General features: G+C 44.0%; 1 protein-coding gene across 4 annotated transcripts in view; it reads left to right on the forward strand.

Annotated features, from left to right (window-relative positions):
• Fbxw11 (F-box and WD repeat domain containing 11) overlaps positions 1-16,623 on the forward strand; it is a 102,824-nt gene that overhangs the window by 26,428 nt on the left and 59,773 nt on the right. For 2 of the 4 annotated variants that reach the window (XM_052758994.1, XM_052758996.1), the window contains exon 2: positions 10,845-10,946. The exons of the other annotated variants lie outside the window; for them this stretch is intronic. In XM_052758994.1, coding sequence (XP_052614954.1) covers positions 10,845-10,946 — 102 coding nt within the window. The remainder of the gene's footprint in view (positions 1-10,844; positions 10,947-16,623) is intronic. 4 annotated transcript variants of the gene reach the window in all.

The raw sequence follows: 16,623 nt of genomic DNA on the forward strand, positions 1-16,623 counted from the left end.
TATCTCTATCTCATGGAACTTGATTAGGCTAGGCTGACTGGTCAGGGAGCCCCAAGGATTGGCCTGTCTCTGCCTCCTCAGCTTTGGGGTTACAGTTGTACATTATCACCCATCCCCCCCCCCACGGGTTATAAGGATCAAACTCAAGTCCCCATGATCGAAGTCAAGCAGTTTACTGACTAAGCTAACTCCCCAGCTCCCTTCCACCCCCTTTGAATGAAAGTTGGTATGTGCGTGGTTGTGTGTGTATGTGTGAATCAGGGCCAGAGGACAGTCAATCTTGGGTGGCAGCCTCAGGAAGCTTGTCTATCTCTTTTGAGACAGGGTCTCTTCTCTCATTGGCTTGGAGCTCACCAAGTAGACTAGACTGGCTGACTGGCAAGCCTAGGTGTCCTTTAGTCTCTGCCTCCCAGCACTGAGATTACATGCTGTGCCACCACACCTGGCATTTCTACAAGGGTTCTGAGGACTGAATTCAGGACCTTCTGCTTGCAAAGCAAACACATCCCTGACTGAGCCATGTCCCAGCCCCTTCCTACAGATTGCTAATTCACCACTTAAATGTTGTGCGGCTCATAAGTTGTTCTGCATGGCACAGGCTGAGCTGGAACTCGAAGGCCTCCTGCTTCTGCTTCCTGGTTGCTGAGGTTATAAGTGTGTACCATCACACCTTTTTATTCTGTGTTTGCTTAGTTATTGGACAATTCCTTATGTTGGTGACATCTGTGTTACTGGTTTGTGGAGTATTTTGATTATTTGCTTATAGCTAAATCAGTCATAGAATTATTGAAACAGTGGTGCTAAAAAGGGTTTGCATCGAGATGATAAGCATCCAGTATCTCTGAAATTTATATAGGGCCTTTGCATGGCTTCACTGCTTCGTCTGTGTGAGAACCACACTTGCAAAATCACCTATTAGCTTTTAGACTGACTTTATCATCATTACCATGATCTGGTGTTAAGATTGTGTGCTTTGAATGGCTGCATACTAACAGCTTAAGGCCAGAGCTGTAGAGGACATGGCTGGAAAAGCAGTGTAATGATGGGATGAACACAATGGTTATAAAGGCCCTTTCAGCTACAGCATCCAGTGAAATCCCTGGCTTCAAGAAGTGAGCAGCAGTCTCCTTCACCTGGTTACCTGCAGGAAGCAGACAGTGTGTGTGTGTGTGTGTGTGTGTGTGTGTGTGTGTGTGTGTCTGTCTGTCTGTCTGTCTGTCTGTCGTGGGGGGTGGGGGGGGAGACTCACAGCTAGCCCAGGAGTATCTTCCTGAGGCCGGCCTGAAAGATCGCTCAGTTGTTCTGGGTGCCTAGTGGGCTGTAAAGCATGCAGCGTTCTTCTTCAAATCATGGTCAGTTTAGGGTGTGTGACCAGTAGCTATACGGAAAGATCAAGTGTGAAGTGAGATGGCTGAGGAGCAAAGCCACCTCTTGCCAAGGTGGAGCCCTGAGGATCCAGTTGCACCCTGAGACCCACAGGGTGGAAAGAGGGAACCCACTCCCTTAAGTTATTCTCTGACTTCCACACACCTGTCATGTGCACAAAATAAACCAATAGAAATGTAATAAAAAATTTAAGATTAAGGGCTAATAAAACATGCCCCACGATAGCCGAGCTTGTACTTCTTCACTTCTGAGTTCTTGAAGAAGCAAAATTTTGATCAGCACTGCTAAGTCTGTTATCTGTAAAAATGTGGGCATCGAGGCCCTACCATTGGGGGCGGGGGTGTTTATTTGGGGGAGAGGAGACTGGTTAACTCCTGAAAGTTATTAATGTTTAGAGATTGCAGAGGCTTGTTTAGATGGTGTAAGGTTTGAATTCCCAAGGCTGCTAGCAGAATCCATAGTTTAGTTTTGTTTTGATTTTTTTTTTTTTTTTTTTTTCTGAGACAGGGTTTCTCTGTATAGCTTTGCACCTTTCCTGGAACTCACTCTGTAGCCCAGACTGCCCTCGAACTCACAGAGATCCGCCTGGCTCTGCTTCCCAAGTGCTGGGATTAAAGGTGTGCACCACCACCGCTTTGCTTTGGGTTTTTATTGTCCTCTTTTTTTGACAGTCTTGCTCTCACCTAGGCTGTCTGGGAACTTACTGTAAAGTCCAGGTTGTCCTGGAACTTACTGTATAACCTAGCCTGTATAGCTCAGCACGGTGACCTTGCCTCCTTAGTGCTGGGGTTACAGGCCTGAGTCCCATGCCCAGCTTGCTCTCCTTTTTTTAAAATTATTTTTAAGCTAACTTATTTTATTTTGTGTGCATTGGTGTTTTGCCATGGGTGTCAGGTCCCCTGGAACTGGAGTTTTATAGACAGTTGTGAGCTGTCATGTGGGTGCTGGGAATTGAACCCGGGTCCTGTGGAAGAGCAGTCAGTGCTCTTAACCACTGAGCCATCTCTCCAGACCCTTGCTTTCCATTTTAAGCATTGATTCATAGTTTGCAGGGGCAGGAATCACTTTTTTCACATACCAACTAATTTTAGTGCTAAGACAGTGAGATGAGGTTTGTTTACAGCATTTTGTACTATAAGGAATTAGCTACATTTCTCCCTTTAGTAAACTGGAAAATATAGCTTTATTTGCATAAATAGTTTTGATACCAGAATATTTGGTTTAATTTCTTGCAATGTTTGCTGAAGCATTTAGTATACTGGCCTGTACAACAAATATTTTTGAATAAACAAACAACTTAAAATGAAAAGGTTAATTGTTCTCAAGCCATCTTCCTGAAATAGCTTTCTCTTCCTAGGAGAAAATGAGAGTGTTTATCATATGGGGAAAAGTTTTTGACTTCCCATATGTTCTGTTGTTCTATATAAAACATGATAAATTTTGCACTCTCTCACATGAAAACCTGGTATGCTAGAAGGGAGTTAGAGTCTTATGTAGAGGTTTCCAAAGACACTCGAAGGTTTTTGGTTTGTGAGGTAGAAGGACCTGGGATGGATGAGCTTGCACCTGTGCCTGGGGTGGTATATTAATCTGTCTTCTGTTGTCGTGATGAAATACCTGAAGCTGGGTCCTTTCAAAGAAAAAAGGTTGTGTAGATGACAGTTTTGGAAGCTGACAGTCCAGGATCTGCTGCTTCATCTGTTTGGTTTCCAGTGAGGATCTTGTGACCGTGAGAGGTGTGTTTAGAATGGCAGGAGTTCATTCGGAAGAGACCACCTGAGAACCCCTGACCTACACTATCCTTCTCAGTGTGATGATGCTCCTGTGACCTAACCACCGTCTGCGGCCACCACCTTGTGGTAGGGTCAAGCTGGTTAGCAAGTCTGCAGCACACAGGGACCCCGAGGGCACGAACCCACGGAGCCACAGCCAATGGGAAGGAAAGAAGTAGCCGATGGCAGCTTGTCTCAGTTTCTAGGTCAAATATGACAACCAAGACGCCACTTTATCCTGTCAGCTGAAAGTCCTCGTGGTGTAGAACATGGTAGAGCGTGGGCCGCCACAGTAAAGTACTGTTCCTCTTAGATGGAAGACTGGGTTTCTGACTGGAGCTCAGTTATCTGGTAGCTGCGGTAATGCCTTTGCCAATAAGAGTAGCCAAACCGACAGCTGTTTATCCCCATCTGCTTGTCCCCTTTGTTGAAGGTCAGGGGCCTGCAGTTGAGGGATAGGTTGCTGTGACGAGATCCCCAAGTGAGGATGGAAAGGCCAGTGTTACATATGAAGTGCACTCAGGAGATAGGATCCAGAAGCATGGATGCTGTATTTCCAATTGTATGTGGCTGACTGAAAGAATAAAATAAAAATAACTGCATCTTATTTTGAGTATTTTATATGTATTAAAATGGGATCATAATTGTGAGTCCTGAGTTACTGCCTTTATTCATGTAAAGCTTTTCAAATTACTTCTGTGTATTGGAATTTTTCTATGAACACCTGTCTGGATCATGAATAAGCTTCTGCTGGATGGTCCTGTGTGGCAGAAACATGCTTTTCTTACGGGTAATCCGTAACTTACTGATTGGTCCTTGTTGCTGGAGTTTTCTTTATTATTATGAATAGTGATCTGATCTGATGGACATCTTTGTCTTTTCCCCTTAATGTAATATCTTACTTGTAAATTGATGAGTCAATGATACACGCGCTTTTCCCGCTGTGAATCCATGTTGTGCGGCTGCACCTCAGAGGCTATGTCATGTCAGCTCCTCAGTTACAGTCCATTAAGACTGAGAAATGAGCAGCAGGGTGAGAAAATGTGAATTAACCAAGGGAGGTGCCACTTTGGAGAGTCTAATATTAACAGAGAATGATAGGCAGTGTAAATTAGAAAAGGGAGCAGGGGGTTTGGAGTCAGAATTCTAGATCTACTTTTTTTTTTTAAAGGCAGGGTTTCATATACCCCAGACTGGCCTGGAACTCACTACGTAGTAGAGGATGGCCCTTACTCTCCTGGTTCTACCTTGCTAATTTCAGTTCATGGTTGTGAGTGGAGCAAGAGGAGAGACTCTTTTTGAGACAGGGTTTCTTTTTGTAGCACTGCCTGTCCTGGAACTAGCTCTGTAGACCAGGCTGGCCTCGAACTCACAGAGATCCTCCTGCCTCTGCCTCCTGAATGCTGGGATTAAAAGCATGTGGCACCGTGCCCGGCTGAGAGACCTTTTCCTAAGTGACAGTCTAGTTGCATGTGCTCCTGTACATAACTCATCACCCAAGCTCTTGTAGCAACCTTAATTAAACTCTGTGCTACTCATAAGGAAAAAAGAAGGGTTGGGGCAGAGGTCGTTGACAGTACTTCCCTAGCATGTATGCGGCTTGGGTTCATTCTCTAGCAATGTAAAATGAACAGACAAACAAATTCGTTAGCCTTCATCTCTCCCTCTTCCAGAGATATTCATGCAGATCATGATGGTTTTGTGAGCTTTGGGGTTTGAGTGTCTTTTCCTGGATCATCACTCAGAACTGAGAGAATAGTGGGTAAGAATAAGTTGGGCTCTGGCTATTTCTATCACTCTTTGGCCTTGTTTGAATCTTTCAAACTCAGCAGATAGTAAATTTCCATTTTCCTTATTGTGCTCTCCCCTTTCTTCCCCACATCTTCCTTTACCCCTTGTTATTTTGTTCCCTTATTGTATATCTCAATATACAATATCAGCTTGAAAATAATCTGATGTAATGTCAGTGGCAAGTACGTATGCAATTCTAAAGTACACGTGCTAAGAATTAAATGTGAACTGTCATGGTCACATGACACATTATTATCCAATTTTGTTTTAACAAAGTCATTCTATTTGAAAGACTGTTGTTAACACATGAAGGTATGGATCAGTATTGTATTTTTTAAAGGTATGGAAAATGCAATTAAATTGTGAATTAACAGTATTATTATTATTACTACTACCGTGTGTGTGTGCGCGTGCGTGTGTATGCGCTTATGTGCATGTGTCCGTCCATGGGTGTCTGTGCAGGCATGTGGAGGCAATGCTGTCCTCAGTGCCCTCTACCTTAGCTTTTGAGACAGCTGGTCCCTGAACCGGGAGCTCAGTGATGAGCTAGTCGACTGACCAAGGAGAACTCCAGGGTTCCTCCTGCTGCCTCCCCAGTGCCAGGGTTTCCAAGTGTGTCCACTCCACACAGCTTTTCTGTGTGCTGGGGATCTGAACACTTACTGGTCTTTATGCTTATGCAGCAGGCATGTTACCTCCTGAGCCCCCTCTCTCCTGTCCCCGATTATTAAATTTTTAAATATCTTGCTTAACAGATCTTAATTATCTTGCTTAAATGATCCAAGCACTCATACTTATTTAGTTTGAACAAAATGTACAGTAATCTACTAAAGACAGGTGTGGTTTTGTACTATTTGCTTCTACCTGTTACCATTGGATTATTTTTTTTTAAATAATTTATTTTTATTTTATGCACACTGGTGTTTTGCCTGCATGTATGTCTGTATGAGGATGCCAGATCTCCTGGAATTGGAGTTACAGACAGTTGTGAGCTGCCATGTGGATGCTGGGAATTGAACCCCGGTCCTCTGGAAGAGCAGATAGTGCTCTTAACCACTCAGCCATCTCTCCAGCCCCAGATTCTTTTTTAATAGACTTTTTGTACTTGTGTGTTTACTACACATTCTAGAAACAGGTTTTTGTTTGTTGGTTTTTAAAGCCGCTTTGGATTGATAGTGTCCTCCATTACCTACTTGTTGGGCTAAGAACTTATGACCCATTTTTAAAAAGATTTGTTTTATTTAATGTGTGCGTGCGTGCATGCGTGTTGATGTCAGGGGTATATGCACATGAATGCTTGTGCCCATGGAAGCCAGAAGTGTCAGATCCTCTGGAGCTTGAGTAACTGGTGGTTGTAAGACACCAGTGTGGGTGCTGGGACTTGAACTCGGATCCGGGAAGAGATAAGTGCTCTTACCTGCTGAGCCATGTCTGTGGCCCCTCTGTTAAGTGTTAGTGCTCCACTGACTTTTGCCCTTGCAGAAGCTGTGCCATTGCTTAGTCAAGCTTATGCTCTTTATTCTGCTGGAAACTCATCTTTTCTTTTCCCTGGCTGCCCCTACTCATCATTTTCAGCTTGGTCGCCTCCTCCTTTGGATAGGTTGCCTTTTTGTGGTGTGTCTGTGTGTTTATACATTGTCTAGATCTCTTCCTGTGTCTAGAGGAAAGTTTTGTTTTTTATTTTTTTCTGTGTAGATAGACAAAAGTTCAGATACATTTTTATTGAATGTCGTGGGGTTGAAGACATTCAACTTGGTCATCTCAGGCATCTTGATAGGAATTAGATGAAGTTAATGATTTGACTTGGTGGGAAGTGGTTTAAAGAAAAATACTTGAGGGGATTCTGGGAAACCAATAACAATGCAGATTTCTAAGTCAAGAAACATTAGAGAGATGATGGAACATACCTCTGTACACAGCTTTAAAAGAGTTGTCTCTTTGAGAAGGAGTCGGGGCAGGAGATTGGGAACGATGCCATCTAGAACCAGACCAGCGGTAGCCTTGTGGCGTTTGTGCACGCTGGCCAGTGAGAAGACAAGGTTGTGGCAGCTACTTTCTGTCATTTGCTTTGTGGTTCCTATGGTAATAGAGAGAGCCTAGGACATGTCTCTCTTACCTCCTTTAATAAACTTTCTGCTTTTGAAAAATACCAAAGGGCTATTATTCCTATTTTTTATTGATTTAAGTGTTTCCCAGATCGTGATGAATGTGGCAGAGTCAATAAGCATTGTTAGCTTCCTTGGCCAGTGTTTTATTTGAGTTTAGAGTTGGAAAATGTATTCCTCCTGATTGTATATTTGCCAGTAATACCAGAACCTAGTATGAATGATTTCATGTTTTCTATGAATATGAGTAATCATAAATTAGAATCCTGGACATTATAAGCAGCTAAATATGAAATGGTAACAACTGTATAGTGGCGAGTTTATGGCCCCTGGGATGGTCCTTGTGAGAGTCTCTGGAGCTTGATGCTAAAGTTGCAGGAAGAAAGGCTCGCCTGGTATTGGTGGGTTAGTGACCAGGTCAGTGCATGTTTGTTAAGACTGGCAAATATGCCATTCAGACCTGCTATGACAGTAGATAAGATATTTCACTGTTATCTTAAAAAAATATACAAGAAAGGAGGGAATAGTTACATTGTGAACATAGCTGACGAGAAGACATTTTTAATTATTAAAAAAAAACGACAACATGAATTTCCAACCAAGTCCTAAAATGTAAATTAGAAGTGTCAAGAGTCAATCACTGTTAAGGTCCTAGTTGCATTTTATTTGGTGTTCTCAGGCTAGTGAATGTAGACCTTTTGTTTTTGCCGTTGTCAGGTTGGACCTCTGTCTTCCTGGTGCGTAGGGCAGCATGTGTGAACTTCCTTATTACAAGGTGCAGGGGTTTCCTACAGTGGCCTTTTCTGTTGAGTAAAGACTGTTTCCAGCAGTGTAAACTTCGGTCAGCTATCTCCAGGACAGCTGGGTGTTGGCATGGAACACGTTTAAGACCTTTTAAGTACCGCTGTCTTAGCCTCATCTTGACCTGGAAGATGGCAGAGCTGGGTGAGCTGAAAGTGGAGATTTCTGACTGCTAGCTAGGTCTTGGCACTTGCTTTACAGCCCCAGCTGGGCGGTGCCTGGGAGCCTGCTGCCTCTGCAGCTCCTGTTCTCAAGCAGACTGTCAAAGGCTGGGGAGCTGGTACTCTAATTTAGGATTACTAGGATCAGCCCCAGCTCAGACCTTGCACTGTGTGGTTTTTAGACAAGAAAGTTGTGGTTAGCACCATGAGACACGTCAGCTCTTAGGGATCACTTCTACCGTTCTTCTGTAGTGTCTACTGTGGATGATAAGAAGGTAAACTCTTGAAACAGATCATCAGCGAGTCCTTTAGAGGATTTTTTCCCTGACTAGAGTTGGCCGAGCCGGCAAACAACCTGTAGTTCTAGCGCTGGGGAGGCTCAGGTTGGAGGATCACGGGGTCGAGGTCAAACTAGGCTGCATAGTGAGATTCTGTCTCAACAAAACAAAAATGGGGCGAGTAAGATGGTTTAGTAGGTAAAGGTGCTTGCTACTAGGTCTGGTGACCCGAATTCTATCCTGGGAACCCTTTCAACCATGTGGAGGGTAAAAAGGAGAGAGTTGACTATTCTAAGCCATCCCCTGACCTCTACCCCTGTGTCATGGCATTTAATCCCCCCCCCCATTAAAAATTATAATAAAAGAAGCCAAAGCAAGCAAACAAGTCTTCTCTGGAATACTCTTTAAAAAGTTGTGAAGCAGATTTGGGGGTATAGCTCAGGAAGCTTTCCTGGAACTCGTGAGACTGAGTTGAGTCCTTGCTGCAGGTGCAGAAAGGAAGCTTTAGAGAGGAACGTGACTATTTACTGAATAAATGAAACTTGATTACAAGCGAACTTTGTTAATTTGGTGTTAGAGAATGCTGATATGGTCTTTACTCTCTTGCCTAGGAGCTGAGTGATTCTGTGCTTCAGCAAACTAAATATTCCAGAAAGAAAGCTAAATTCTCCTCAGTTGTAGAACACTTGCCTAGCATGTGCAGAGGTCTTGGCTTCTATCCCCAGGACTGCCAATAAAGAAAAACAACAACAAAAATGCTAGTAGAATCCTGAATTGAACTATAGAGGTTCTTGGGAGTTGATTTGCCTTAACTAATCCAGGTAATGGACATGGGGTGTGGGGCTTTCTCTGACCACACAGTAACTCATTCTGATAGAACCAGTGTGCATAATACATAGTTCCTGCAGGTAGAGAGCTTGCTGTGGTAGAACCAGCCCGCATTCCTGAGAACCTTAGACAAGATGGTGTTTTGTAGATCACCTGTAGACCGAGATAGGATCTGCCCTTCAGGAGTGACCTGAGAGTTTACCGTGACAGTTGTCCTAATAGGAACCGGTCAGAGGAGCTCAGTAAATGGCAGCCACTTCCACCGTATTTTATAAAATGTGCTCAGGTCTTTCTGGGGTTTCTTTTCTGTGTTGTGGAACTGTTGAGCAGCAAAGCCTGTCCTGGAGCAGCAGACGCTTCGACACCCCATTGACCGTGCAAAGCCTGTACAGAGTCAACACTCAGGCTGGAAATGTGTGGTGTGTGCATCGCTTAGAGAAATGCACCGTAGCCCCCTCCGTTTGTTTTCTCTGATTTTGTGTCCTGGGTTCACAGGCCCTTTCTCAATAACCTCAGTATATCTACCTTGTGAGTGAGCTGTAACTAGTGAGCAGGAAGTGCTGGAGCCCAGGTCTCTCTGTTACAAGCAAAGCTCTCTTGGTTTAGAACCCACTCGTACTGAGCGTAGAACATTCGGCAATGTAAGCCTAGGAGTGGCAGTGGCCCACGCCTTTAATCCCAGCCCTCGGGAGGCAGGGACAGGCAGATCGCTTGAGTTTGAGGCCGGCGTGGTCTACAGAGTGAGTTCCAGGACAGCCAGGGCTATAGAGAAACCCTGTCTCCCCCCTGCCCCCAGCACATGTATAAAGCTATAGTCTGATGGTTACTGTATATTAGCTATAATATATGCTCACTTTCACGTTACATTTTCTTAGTTCTTTTGAAAGCAGCAAGGGTGGAATGGAGTCAGTGAGTTAAGCTTTTAGTTCCTAGTCTTGTCACCAAGTTTGTAAAGTCCAGAGTGAAAAGTTTCAGGTCACAGAACTTGGAAGAATGCAGAGATGTCGATGACACTGAAAATGACATGTATTTCAAGCAGTTTTAATTGCCTGTATCTCTCACTTATCTGTCTTGTTCCTTTGCCTCATTCTCTTAAGTCTCCTGCAGTTATACTGTAGAGAAGTGTAAAACTGAATTGGCATAATGAGTGTTGGGGTCACCAAAGGGTTTCCATAGAGGCATCCTAGTCTTATGGAAAGAATGTGGGATTTGATCGCCAACAAATCGGTTGAACCTTAAAGTCCTGGCTCTTCCCTCCTAGGCTGTGTGTCCTTGTGCAAAGTATTCAACACCCGAGTCTCCGTTTTCTTATAGTGTAGTGTTGGGGTAGGGGGTACATTCAGAAGGCCTGCTATAGTAGTTTCTTAAGCAATTGTATGAGAGAGACCAGAATCCCTTACTCTTAGGGAATTGTCACACTCTCTTGAGTGGTCTTGCTTTACTCTCAAACTCATAGTTCCCTCTAGTGGGTTTTCATGTAAGCATTCTCTCCCTCTTGATTCTGTTTACTGTATCCTGTGAAATGAATGGTTGGCAGTACAAAATCCCTGTCCGCAAGACAGAAAGGGCCCTGCTCCCCAGGGTTCAGGAAACTCAGGACCATCCCTGCCCTCTAAACTGCATGGGTGCGCCCCTGCCCCGACTAACACTGCCTGTGGGAAGGAGTGACTTGTTGCCACCTCTAACTGCTTCTTCTCTTCCTTCCTTTTTGTCATCCTGCAGTGTTCTGTGCCAAGGTCTTTGTGGCTAGGCTGCGCCAACCTGGTAGAGAGCATGTGCGCACTGAGTTGCCTGCAGAGCATGCCCAGTGTCAGATGTCTCCAGGTGCCTCTCTTCTTTCTTGTTGTAAATGTGTTTTTACGTATGCCATGAACATTTGTTGAAACTTGCAGTAGTGTGTTTAATCCAATGTTAAGTCTGCTAAATGTTCTGTGTAACCCTCTGCTTTCCTCCAGCCTGGACACCCCCTGAGGAGTACTAAGAGGGCCCTTCCGAGCAAACAGGTCTCGAAGGGCCCTTTCTTGCTCTCCTTTTCTGCCCCTGCCTTTTAATTCTCCCCCGCCCCACTTCAGAGTTGTGATTCTCATGTTTAATAGTTAAACCTTTGAACAACAAAACAGACTATTCTGATATCTCCCATTTGGCACCTTTAACAGTTTTGAGTTGGGAGGGTTTCATAATTGAAATGATGATTTTTCTATTTTGAAATATCTTTTGGTTTGCCTTTTCTTCTCCATTCCAAAGGGGGTGGGAATCACTAGTTAACATTATTCTATAAACCTCAAATTGAGGTTTATGAAGACCACAGCTTTATGCTGCTGGGAACCATCTGTTTGAGCCAATTTCAAAAAAATGGCCAGATGTAATACCTGTCCACAGGGTCCACCCAGCTTTCCAGGCCAAGGCCAGCAGAGAATTCCACAGATAAAGTAATATTGGGTGGGGCTGTTGGAGGGGTGGGGGTGGGGTTGCTTAGGATATCACTGTAGCAGGAGTGTAGTTGGTGACCTCTCTTGATGACTTCTGATAAAACCAAGGCCAAAACCATCATGGCTTTACCTGGGAAAATCTGTTTAGAGAGTGTGTTTAATTAAATGTGTCAGTAGCAACATCAGCTTTTACTACTGCATAGTTCATACAGTTTGGTATAGTGTTCTTTTAAAAGCAGTGTTGAATTCTTGGTGTTCTGCTGATACTGCCCAGATTTTAGGAAACGAGTTAGAGGGATATTGATGCCATGGATGATTTCACTGTTCCTTCTCAAGGCTTTCTATTCATGTGTACAGTCTTTAAATGGTGCTAGGGGTTTGGAAGGAAGAAGTTTCTTTTATATTGGTGTTGGGCTCTTCTTTGCTTATTGCCAGCCTCTGAGTAGCACTGGTGTGGTAATTGATTGAAATTGCTATCTTTAGAAAATTGTGCTGGCACTTCATTAACAGAGAGCTGGGGTTCTGCGGAAGAAGATAGGTCCGAAGTCTAGGGTACAGTGTTTCTTTCACTCAGGCTCTTTGCCTTGAAAGGGCAGACAGTATTGCAGTGCTCTCTCTCTCCTTAGCACCACGGAATGGGCATTTGCATTATAAAAGTCTGTCTCTTCAATGGGTGCTTGAGGGCTGCCCTTGATTTGTGGCGGGCTGACCCAGTTTTAGCCAGAGCTGGCAGTACACGTAGGGAAGAATTGTACTTATGAAGTTATTAATCGGAGGTTTTCTTTGCCGTATTCAGTTAAAGTAATCGGGCAGCATAGGCACCAGTCCGTGTGTGGGTCCTGGTGCTTCGAGTTCTCTGGAAGTGCTTGGGAGTGGGAGGAAGTATGGGTTCCTGAAAATAGGGAAATGCCTTCAAAGTTCTTCAAAGTCACCTTCCTCCGAGGAAAAAAGATGAAATGTTGCCTTCATTGGACCTTGTTTCAGTGATTGGGAGCACTATTGCTGTTAGATGCATGTAGGGAGTTTTGGTTATTAAGCTTTTACTTTGACTGGCCTATAATAAAGGGCATGCAGCTTAGTGAAATGAACAAGGGCCTTGCCGATTGGAGTTACCAAGTCATTATTTTGTTCCGTGTGAAAATGAACCTAGAAGATTTCTTTCCTTTTCACTTATTGTTTTATGTATTGTTGTTGGTTACAATTTTAAACAAAAAGTGTGCACGTAGAGTTTTACTTTTTACTTTTCTTTTAAAATGTAGTTCTTGTTTTGATTTTTGGTGGAGATTGAACCCAGGGCCTTGTGTACTAGGTAAGTGCTGTGTCACTGACTGCAGTCTTGGCCCTTTGTTCTTTGCTGCTGTCCCCAGCCAGCACCTGTTGATGGGCTTCGTGTTTTGTTCTGTTACAAAGATGGCTTTCCTTGGCGCTGGATGTCATTTAAAAAGGCTGTGGAAGAGGGGAGAGCCTTGTTGACTTTGCTTGGCCTCTAGAGGTCTGAAGTTGACACACTGGACCAGTAGTAACCGCAGCTTTCAGCCTGTTGTCCCGGGTGGCTGGCTGTACTTTCTGAAAAAGCAGGAGTGAATATAGTCATTGTAGCTAGGCTACTTTAGCGAGTGCAGATTTTGCTGGTGGAGAGGGTTAGCAGAGTCTTTTACCAACGCTGTGTACTTCACATCTGTCAGCTTTGTGACAGCCTTGTGAGGTGCAGGTGTTACTGTCCCCTTTTCCTCATGCAGCAACTGAGGCAGATGATGCAGCCACCAGACTGAGATGCTGTGCGCTGAATGACTTAGGTTTAGAGGGCTGTGAAGTGCCGCAGCAGGTGTTTGAGATCCAGGCTGCCTCAGTGCAGACTCTTCCCTCTGTACTTTCTTTCTTTTTTTTTTTTTTTTAAATTTCCCTCTTTCTGGTTTTTTTTTTTTTTTTTTTAGCATAGCTTCATTTGTGGAAATTGTACTAATGATATATAATGTATGGTTTGTTTAGTCACTTATTTTAACATAAAAGAAGAAAAGCTTGCTAAATTCAGACGTTCCCTTTGCCAAAATGAACACTCCTGAATCTTAGAGCTAGGAAGCTTGAGTAGATTTCTGAGAATTTAATGCCATGACTATGTTTCTGGTATGCTGTGCATGGACTGTTCCCCAGTGTGTAGATGAGAGGCACAGATTTGTTCCCTGCTCCTGCTGTCAAGGAACTTACTGCAGTAAGCAGAACCACAAGTGAAAATCCAGACTGAACTGCAGATGGAGAGAGCGAGAGCGAGAGCGAGAGCGAGAGCGAGAGCGAGAGCGAGAGCGAGAGAGAGAGAGAGAGAGAGAGAGAGAGAGAGAGAGAGAGAGAGAGCGAGCTCTCTGAAGGTAGCTAACCACATATGCTCATAGAGTCATATTAAGCAGTGTAAGTTTGATCCACTCTCCATGTTCTACAACAGTTGGCTTGGAATGCTTGAATGTCTCAGAATCTAGCTGAGCTGAGTCAGTAGTCCAGGTTTGACTAGTTGGTTCTTAGATCAGATAATCCAAGAGCACTGATTTGCCAGGACTCTGGCATGATTAACATTGATGACCATACCTTTTATTTTCTCCCTTCTATGTGTTGTGACCTAGGATTCTTGTTTGATTTTTGGTGCTGAGGATTGATTGAACCCCAGGCCTTACATGTGCTAGGCAGGCATTCTCCCACTGAGTCATAACCCCTCCCCTTCACTGGATCTTCTGTGGAGAAGTGACCTGGGCTGCTGCTTTGTGTATGAAGTTAAAGAATTGGATTGACTTGCCTAAGTTATATATTTATTTAACAGAACTGGGTTATGAATCTAGAACTGCACGGCTGCCCCAGACTGTAATGCCAACTGCCTTCTTTAATTTGGCAGCAATCATTTTAGAATTGAAACAAATTCCCTTTATTTTTAATGTCAAAACTGAAAAGCTAAACCCTGAGTATAGAACCTGATTATCTGCGGTAGACTGATAAGTGACGGTGTTCCTTAGGGTAGGGGTGTTTGTTGGAAACCTCAGTGAGGATCATGTGATTCAGATTTCAGTGCCTCCAGCCTAGCTGCCTTTGTGTAAGAAGAACTCAGCAGTGAGCCTGAGGGCTGGGAATGCTACCTTTCAACCGGATGCAGCTTCTGGGACTGGAGGGAGTGAGGTGCCTTGAGAGCTGCAGGTGGTCTCCAAGTTGGTAAACCCAGATTGATCTTCTGCTTGCTTGAGCTGGAGCCTGTCCCCCTTTTGAATAAGTGAAGGAAGGTAGTTCTTTACCCTGCACAGGTTTTTACCAACAATTGGAACAATACCAAATGCCTCAGGCTGAAGGCCTGCTTCTGAGGGGTGGAAATTCGTTTCTTTGCTTGTAGGGAGTTCTCTATTGAAGAAGAAACCATTTTGTTTGTAGTTCAGGGCAAGTTAAAGGGAAGCTAGAAGACCAGGCAGATGATGTGGCTCTTGTTTTTTTTTCTCTGTTCAGATACTATGCCTCTGGCCCGACAGTGGACTCCCCTGATTTTTTTCCTGTCTTTTTTTCTGCTAAACATTGAAGATTTGTTATTTCTTATGATTATTCATTGCACTTCAGGTCTAAAAAAATATGAAGGCTTGGGATGTGACCTTTGGAATTTCTCAGTGTTAGAGTCTTTAATGTTTTATGAGCATTAAAAAGCACACTTTTCAGCCGAGCGTTGGTGGCATATTCCTTAAATCCCAGCCCTCTGGAGGCAGAGGCAGGTGAATCTCTGTGAGTTTGAGGCCAGCTCTGGTCTACAGAACGAGTTCCAGGACAGCCAGGGTTACACAGAGAGACTCTGTCTTGAAAAACCAAAACAGACAAACAAACAAAAACCCAAATAAAACAAAACAAACAAGAACAACAAACCACTTTTCCTTTCTATAGGAAACTGCAAAATACAAGTGCTTAGGCTAGAGATGTAGCTAGCTGACTGTAGCTCTCACAAAGCCTTGGGCTAATTGCGCGGAGGTCAAACAGAACAGGTACTTCCCTTCCAAGTCCACCTGTGTGTGACCTCACTACCCGTCACCACCTTTATTTCACCTGCAGCCACGCAGTTATGAGGATGGCTGTGTCCCAACGTCCCAAGGAGCCCAGTTTGATATTCAGTCAGCAGAGGCTTCGAAGAGGCTGGGCATTGTGTTCCTTCAGCTCTTCCTTACCCAGTATACCTCTGGATTGATCTTTTCTCCAGAGGATTTTATTTGAAAACTTCTTGCTGTGAAACTTCCTAAGTACATACAGACACTAATCTTAATAATCTTGAGCAGTCTTCAGACCTCCAGCTTTGCTGTTTTCAGGGACACTTTAAAGCAAACCTAAGATGTTGTAACAGGGAGGAAAAGTTTGACAAATAACTGATTTCTGTCAGCATTTAAACATCTAAAAATATAGTTAAGAATGAACAGGAACAGTTGGTACTGAAGGCTATAAAAAGGCCCATATTATGGTGGTGTGTTTTTATAATCTCAGTACTCAGGAGGCCGGGAAGTGTAGGAATGTGTGGGAAATCTCGTTTTCCTCTCTTTCACCCCATTGTTGCAAGGATGGAAAAACAGGCCTGCCAGTGCTAAGCATGAGTGGCGTGGCATCCCCCCCCCGGGGGGGGGGGGGAAGCTGGGGTTGTTAGGGAGTTTGGGGCTAGCCTGGACTACCTAGACTCTAACTCAGAAAGCCAACATACACAGTGCTGGCAAGACGGCAGGGGAGCAGGGGGTGTGTAAAGATGCTTGTTTCTATCTGCTTCCTTTTAGAAAGAGAGGACTGACTCCCACAAGCTGTCCTTTAACCTTTGCGTGTCTCTCCAATCAAAAAATACGTGCTAAAAAATATCCCAAGTTTTACTTGAGGAATTGTCGCTTGTCACGTGCTGGTTCCCATTATACTTGGAGTTTACATGCAGATGGCCACACTCTAGTACACTCTTCAGCTTGCTCAGTGCTGCCGCTCCATGTCAGTAGGGAGACAAGAACACTGCATCTTGCTTTCCTTTAGTGACAACTGATGCATTCCAGAGCAGTATTCATGGTGGATAAAGCTTTACAGTGTAATTGAGGGCA

Source organism: Peromyscus californicus, unplaced genomic scaffold (assembly GCF_007827085.1).
Source record: "Peromyscus californicus insignis strain IS unplaced genomic scaffold, ASM782708v3 Scaffold_3__1_contigs__length_106647218, whole genome shotgun sequence".
In the NCBI taxonomy this organism is placed as follows: Eukaryota; Metazoa; Chordata; class Mammalia; order Rodentia; family Cricetidae; genus Peromyscus; species Peromyscus californicus.